An 8,617-nucleotide genomic window follows, 5' to 3' on the forward strand; every position below is an offset into this window, starting at 1 on the left:
GGCAACCGCTAAGGTGACGGTTAGCAGTCGACAGGAAGTGATGTCATTGACGTTGTCTTTCTCTCCCAAGTTGAGGGAGGAACCACTCCCACTGGTCTTATGCGCTTTACTTTCCTATACACGTTACTGAATTGTTTACAGTCGTCTCTTTTGTCCAAGCCGGATAATTTGACTTCAGTTGTATCTACACAGGTATATTTCGCCGATGTCAACTTACCTGAACAGCGGCCGGAGCCGCCAAAACACAATTGACGGTGACGACTTCTGGGCTGTGTCACAAATTGAACGTTCAGCCAACAAGTTTAATTTATTCGATGATGATATCTCTGTTGACAATGCATCAAATTTTGCTTCAAAGATCCTTTCGTGTCGAGATGAAGACGATGAAGTAAGTGAAAGTCTTGCTTCTCTCATAGACTGTGAAACTGCAACAACACCTGGAGACCACCCACTAGCACATGCTAAAAATCTGAGTTTAAAATCAAACCAAGCGAATCTTATATCGAGAACAGGCACACCAGCGAAACCCTCTAATTTACCAGGTAGCAATCAACATTGTTCATCTTCTCCTTCGACTCCAGCTACTGAGTCAAATAGCAACAGTTTACAACAAATAGGATCATCTTCCTATGGTCACGGCCGATCAAAAAGCGATACAACTAGTGCTATTCTACCTGATTCACACGCCAATACGAGGCGAGGTAGTCAACACACATCTAGCCAAATATTCCCTAAGCCTGGCTTCAGTTCTGCAGATTCTAACTTAAGCATAGATGATGTAATCGAAAAATCTGTTCCCAAAACAGCATCTTCGTCATCCCTCCACAAACTTGAAGCCGAGGTAATTTCTTTAAAACACTCACTAAGGACAGCTGATCGTGAAAAGTGGTTAAAACCTCCGATTTCTGAGACCCTCAAAAGAATTCGAGATGGCGAAGCCCACTCTGGCATTAATATGTACCGAACGCGTGAAGACAAGGTAGAGATTTTAAATAAAGCTACTGAAAGTCATGATGGTAACATAATTATTACAGTTGTCCTATTTCTTCGTCAGACACTTAAAGATAGTATATTTCATGACATTCTCAAGAGCCATCCCATTGCTGCTAATCATTACATCAGTCATATGCGGGCTCTGAAAAATTACTCTGAATTGATATATTTTCTAAAAGGAATGGATATGCACGAGGAAGCTGCTATGACCATGTATAAGCAAGCAATCAGCTGTAAGGATTTAGCCAATAAGTTTAGTAGCCTCAAAAAATGCCTGCAAGAATACAAATCCAGTTACCCAGGTATGTCAACAGAACTTTGGTTGATTGAAAGTCAACTTGCACTTTTAGAATGGCAAAATACTGTTGAAAGTATGGATAAAAGTGACCAACGTAACACTATTTTACAAAAAATTCCACCTACAAAACCTCTTGTTGATACGTCTGTGATTTATTCTTTATATTACAGTGCTTTGTATCATTACAATGACAAAGAAGCCGAATTTGCCTCACCAAACATCTTGCGCAACAAACATCAGTTAACAGAAAAACAGTTTCTATGGACAACTTTAACTGCCAGGGCTTACTTGAAAGCCTGGCCTAGTATTGAAGATATGTTAACAACAAAAGGTAATATTTTCAGTGGCAAGAAACTTAGGGCAGTGATAGGACTTGATAAGGTTGCAGAACTATTGTATCAGTTCGGAGCAGAGGAGGCTGACATTAAAAAATACCTGTTGGCCATGAATGACAATGAAAAGTGTTTGCAACTTTCTCAAAAACTAAAATGTTATGAGACTTTCATTGAAACATGTGTTGCAATGAAAGATCGACGAGAACTGGAAATATTTGCTCAGAAATTTTCAGCAAACGCTGAGTTACATCAGAAAGCCATAGATGCGCTGAACACATCAACTATCAAATGGAAATGAAAAACTGTTCTTAAACTTTCTCTATTGATGAAATATATATACATACATATACTATATGTGTGTGAGTGCCCAGTTATAGCCATTCTAATGTGTATATAAATATGTACATAAATATTAATTACTTAACACTTCACATGTTCAATATTTTTATTTCTACTTGAACAAATTATTGGTTTAAGATGTCACCTGCTTTAAAAAAACCCACTTGACCCTTGAACGCAAGATCTCTGTAAGGGTAACTACCTTCTTGCCACTAGTTTTTGAAATCCTAAAAAGAGTACAGTGATGTAAGTCTTTACAGACTTGATCAAAAACAGAAAAACTTTCTATAAAAGTGTGTTGTATGTGTATATATACACATATATTCACACATGCATATATATATATATATATATATATATATATATATATATATATATACACATACATTCATATATATATATATATGAATATATATATATATGTATGTATACATACATATATATATATATACATACATTCATATATATATATGAATATATATGTATGTATACATACATACAAATATATATATACATACATTCATATATATATATATAATATACATACACATACATATATATATATATATATATATATACATACACATACATATATATATATATATATATATATATATACATACATTATATATATATATATATACATACACATACATATATATATACATATATATATATATACATATATTTATACATATATATATACATATATATATTTATATATATATATATACATATATATTTATATAGAAATTCAGGGTGAGTACTTGATAATTGTAAGCACCTGTATATACCGTTTGGTAGTGTAGGTGGTGGAGTAAATTAATCAAAATAAAAACATGATGCCAAGGATTCAGCGGCACATATGTTTCGGGCCTTTATTAGATGGATTATAACAATGCATAATGTGTGTCTATGGCCTTCTTCAGCTGCGCACAACTACTACCTCAAGGACAAAAATTTTGATGTAATACATGTCCTTGCGGTAGTAGTTGTGCGCGGCTGAAGAAGGCCATAAACACACATTATGCATTGTTATAAATCCGTCTAATAAAGGCCCGGAACATATGTACCGCTGAATCCTTGGCATCATGTTTTTATATATTTATATATATTTATATATATATATATACACACATACAAATATATAGATATACATACATATATATAGATATACATACATATATATAGATATACATACATATATATAGATATATATATATATATATATATATATAATATAATATATATATACACACACATACATATATATAGATATACATACATATATATATATATAGATGTATATACATACATACATATATATATATATATAATATATATATATATATACATACATATATATATATATCATACATACATATATATATGTATATACATACATACATATATATATATATATATATATATATATTATATACATACATATAATATATATATATATATCTATATATATATATATATATACATACATATATATATATATATACATACATATATATCTATATATATATATATAACATACATAATATATATATATACATACACATATATATATATATATACATACATACATACATACATACATATATATATATATAATACATATATATATATACATACATACATACATATATATATACATATATACATACATAATATATATATATATATATACATACATATACATACATACATATATTATATATATATATATAGACATACATATACATACATACATATATATATATATATATACATACATATACATACATACATATATATTATATATATATAATATATATATATATATATATATACACATACATACATACATACATATAGATGTATATACATACATATAGATGTATATACATATATATAGATGTATACACAATTAGTGAATGGAAGAAATGGAGTTGAACGAAGATTGTACAGAATTCCTTTTATTACATTCTACACATGTTTCAAAGGCCACAATTTTCCAAATTCTGATTAAATAAGGATACCATATTGCAGCTTTCTCTTCAGGAAAAACCAGGAATTACGTTGTCAGAACAAAACAAAACAAATATATATTTATATATATATATATATACATACATATAATATATATATATATATAGATATGTATATATACAAGCATATCATCATCATCATCATCATCATTTAACGTCCGCTTTCCATGCTAGCATGGGTTGGACGGTTCAACTGGGGTCTGGGGAGCCCGAAGGCTGCACCAGGCCAGTCAGATCTGGCAGTGTTTCTACAGCTGGATGCCCTTCCTAACGCCAACCACTCCGAGAGTGTAGTGGGTGATTTTATGTGCCACCGACACAGGTGCCAGACGAGGCTGGCGAACGGCCACGCTCGGATGGTGTTTTTATGTGCCACCGACACAGGTGCCAGACGAGGCTGGCGAACGGCCACGCTCGGATGGTGTTTTTATGTGCCACCGACACAGATGCCAGACGAGGCTGACGAACGGCCACGATCGGATGGTGTTTCTTACGTGCCCACAGATACAAATTCCATTGATGTTCATCTATTTTGATTTGATTTGATTTGATTTTCACTTGCCTCAACAGGTCTTCACAAGTGTCACAAGAAGGAAGGAAGGTATGCACAGGTGAACTGACAACGTCCCAGGTAGGGGCCACGGGTTATGGCCTGACTAGTCTTGTTTTGTCGGGTCTTCGGATGATGTTTTTATGTGTCTCCGACACAGGTGCCAGATGGATGGTGTTTGTTACGTGCCCACAGCACGGAGGCCAGTCGATGCGGTACTGGCTACGGCCACGTTCGGATGGTTTTCTTGTGTGCCACCGGCACTGGTACCACAAAGATACAAATTCCATTGATGTTCATCTATTTTGATTTGATTTGATTTGATTTGATCACTTGTCTCAACAGGTCTTCACAAGTGTCACAAGAAGGAAGGTATACATACACATATTTATATATACATACATATATATATATACATACACATATATATATACATACACATATATATATATATACATACATATATATATATACATACACTAGCAGTATCACCTGGCGTTGCTCGGGTTTGTAAGGGAAATAACTATATAAGCATTTTTAGAGAGTTATAGCCAAAAAGTAGCAAAAAAAATGCATTAAAAATGGGAAAAAAATTATGGTAAATTTTTTTTTAAATCGTTGACTCATCGTAGACATTTTTAGAGAGTTACTTCCCTTATATAATAGCGAAAAAATGCATTAAAATGGAAAAAAATGATGATAATTTTTTTTTTAAATCCTAGACTCATCGTAGACATGCGCTAATACCCAGAAGGGCTCGATATGAATCACGACTATAAGATACCCGGTTTTGGTAAAACTGCACCGCAAAATGTGGGAGTAGTTAGGAATCTAAATCGTAGGAGACAGACACACAACCTCCCTTTTATATATAAAGATATATATATACATATACATACATATATATATATATACACATGCATATATATACATACATATATCTATATACATACATACATATATATATACATACATATATGAGATATATGAAGGGATATTATTATTAATATTCTAGAAACAGCTGTAAGACCTATCTATAAACGCTCTAATAACTATAAAATGCCTTGGTTTTTTTATCTCATTACGCAAAAAATTCATATATACATACATACATATATATATATTCACGCATGCATATATATATGTATATACATGCATACATATATATATATTCACGCATACATATATATATGTATATACATATATATACATATACATACATATATATATACATACATATATATATATATATATACATATATATATACAAATATATATATACATGCATATATATATATATACATACATATAGGCGCAGGAGTGGCTGTGTGGTAAGTAGCTTGCTAACCAACCACATGGTTGAGGGTTCAGTCCCACTGCGTGGCATCTTGGGCAAGTGTCTTCTGCTATAGCCCTGGGCCGACCAATGCCTTGTGAGTGGATTTGGTAGACGGAAACTGAAAGAAGCCTGTCGTATATATGTATTTTTTTTCTTTTTTTTTTTTTACTTGTTTCAGTCATTTGACTGCGGCCATGCTGGAGCACCGCCTTTAGTAGAGCAAATCGACCCCGGGACTTATTCTTTGTAAGCCCAGTACTTATTCTATCGGTCTGTTTTGCCGAACCGCTAAGTGACAGGGACGTAAACACACCAGCATCGGTTGTCAAGCAATGCTAGGGGAACAAACACAGACACACAAACACACACACACATATATATATACATATATACGACAGGCTTCTTTCAGTTTCCGTCTACCAAATCCACTCACAAGGCATTGGTCGGCCCGGTGTTATAGCAGAAGACATTTGCCCAAGATGCCACGCAGTGGGATTGAACCCGGAACCATGTGGTTGGTTAGCAAGCTACTTACCACACAGCCACTCCTAAATCGCATCACATAACGACAATACGGCACAACTATTTCACCTCAATTGGACCCGCTCTCTTCAACATTACACCAGGACACGTCAAAAAAGAAACTGACCACACAAAATTCAAGAAGTCTTTGGACAAATTCCTTCAAACAGTCCAGGACAAACCACCCACACCCGAATATGTATATATGCGACCAATGCTGGTGTGTTTACGTCCCTGTCACTTAGCGGTTCGGCAAAAGAGACCGATAGAATAAGTACTGGGCTTACAAAGAATAAGTCCCGGGGTCGATTTGCTTGACTAAAGGTGGTGCTCCAGCATGGCCGCAGTCAAATGACTGAAACAAGTAAAAGAATAAAAGAATATATATATATACATATATATATATATATATACATACATACATACATACATACATATATATATATACACATACATACATATATATACATACATATATATACATACATATATATACATACATACATATATATACATACATACATATACATACATACATATATATATACATATATATATATACATATAACTTAGAATAACTTAGAAAGGTTTTGGCCAGTATTGGCCCAGGCCATGTCTAACTTAATAGCACCACCTGGCGAAGTCTTTCAATTCAGGATTTGGGCACCAAGGCCCATTCGAGCAGAGAGTTATTGTTTGCGGAGACATATTCGGGTGTTGGTGGTTTGTCCAGGACTATTTGAAGGAATTTGTCCAAAGATTTCTTGAATTTTGTGTGTTCAGTTTCCTTTTTGACATGTCCTGGTGTAATGTTGAAGAGAGCGGGTCCAATTGAGGTGAAATAGTTGTGCCGTATTGTCGTTATGTGATGCGATTTAGATTTTTGTTGTGGACGGATGGCACGTGGTCCAAGCCTTGGATGTATTTTGAAGGTAATGCCAACATCATTCGGACAGTGCTTATGGAATATTTTCCACATCATACAGATAATGTAGCATTCACGGCGTCATTGGAGTGAATACAGTTTCAGCTTCTCTAGTCTACCCCAGTAAAGGTCTGACATGCCATCTATCTTTTTTGTGATTGACCTTTGGGGAGCTTCAATTCTCATAATATTTTGTTTTGTGTAGGGAGACCACAGTGGACAGCAGTATTCAAGGTGGGGTCGGGCAAAAGTGGAGAAGAGAAGGATAATAGTGTAGGAATCTCTCGACTGGAAGGGTCTGAGAATCCAGGAACACATTCTGCGGGCCATGTCAACTTTGTTGCTTATATGTGTAGCCCAGCTTATGTTGTTGTCCACTGTTACTCCCAAGTCTCTGATGTTGTTGGATGCCATGAGAATTTCTCCAGATGGAAGGGAGTATGGGAGTTTCAGAGCGTCCTCCCTTCCAAAGTGGATCAGTTCGAATTTGTCTTCGTTTAGCAACATGTTATTCTTTTCCGCCCATTGGACAACAGCCAGTAGGTCTGACTGAAGGCTTATTCGGTCATCCACGCCATTGATGACCTTCTGGAGCTTGGAATCATCAGCAAAGGTTCTGATGTTACTGTGTTTGATGGTGTCAGTAATATCATTTATGTAGATGATGAAGAGAAGTGGGCCCAACAGTGCCTTGTGGGACACCACTGCTGACTTTGGCTGAGCTGGATTTGACTCCTTCGACTACAACATGTTGGGTTCTGTTAGACAGGAAGCACTTGATCCACTGCAGCAGCTTTCCAGTGACACCAATATTGGACAGCTTTCTCAGAAGGATCTTATGATCAACCCTGTGAAAGGCCTTGCTGAAATCAAGGTAGATGACATCAGTGTTGGAGCCCTCTCCCAAGGCTCTCAAAATATCATCAAAATGATGCAGTAGCTGCGTCAGGCAATCTCTCCCATTACGGAATCCATGCTGGTTGGGGTTCAGCATATTATGACTCTCAAGGAAGTGAGTCATACGCGATCTCAGCACCCTCTCAAATACCTTAATGATATGAGAGGTGAGTGAGATTGGATGGTAATTCACGGCAAGCGATTTGTTTCCTTTTTTGAAAACTGGGACAACAGACTAGGATAGAAGGTCTTCTGGTATATATCCAGCATCCAGTGAGTTCCGCCACAGATTGGCTAGAGGGGGTGCAAGTTGGTTTTGACACATCTTCAAGACACAAGCAGGGAACCTACTGCTGAATTATGCTTCATTTCCTTTATTG

The 8,617-nt window shown here is 35.0% G+C and overlaps 1 protein-coding gene across 1 annotated transcript; it reads left to right on the forward strand.

Moving 5' to 3' along the window:
- The first annotated feature begins 11 nt into the window (after positions 1-11).
- On the forward strand, positions 12-1,971 carry LOC115217365 (spermatogenesis-defective protein 39 homolog). The gene has a single exon (XM_029787039.2). The coding sequence runs from the start codon at positions 206-208 to the stop codon at positions 1,922-1,924; it is 1,719 nt and encodes a 572-aa protein (XP_029642899.1). The 5' UTR covers positions 12-205; the 3' UTR covers positions 1,925-1,971.
- The last annotated feature ends 6,646 nt before the right edge of the window (positions 1,972-8,617 follow it).

The sequence above is a fragment of the Octopus sinensis genome, linkage group LG11 (assembly GCF_006345805.1).
Source record: "Octopus sinensis linkage group LG11, ASM634580v1, whole genome shotgun sequence".
Taxonomy (NCBI): Eukaryota; Metazoa; Mollusca; class Cephalopoda; order Octopoda; family Octopodidae; genus Octopus; species Octopus sinensis.

What these genes read in the sequence shown, in the direction of transcription:
- LOC115217365 (XM_029787039.2), top strand. Translation starts at nt 206, where the DNA reads ATGTCAACTTACCTGAACAGCGGCCGGAGCCGCCAAAACACAATTGAC.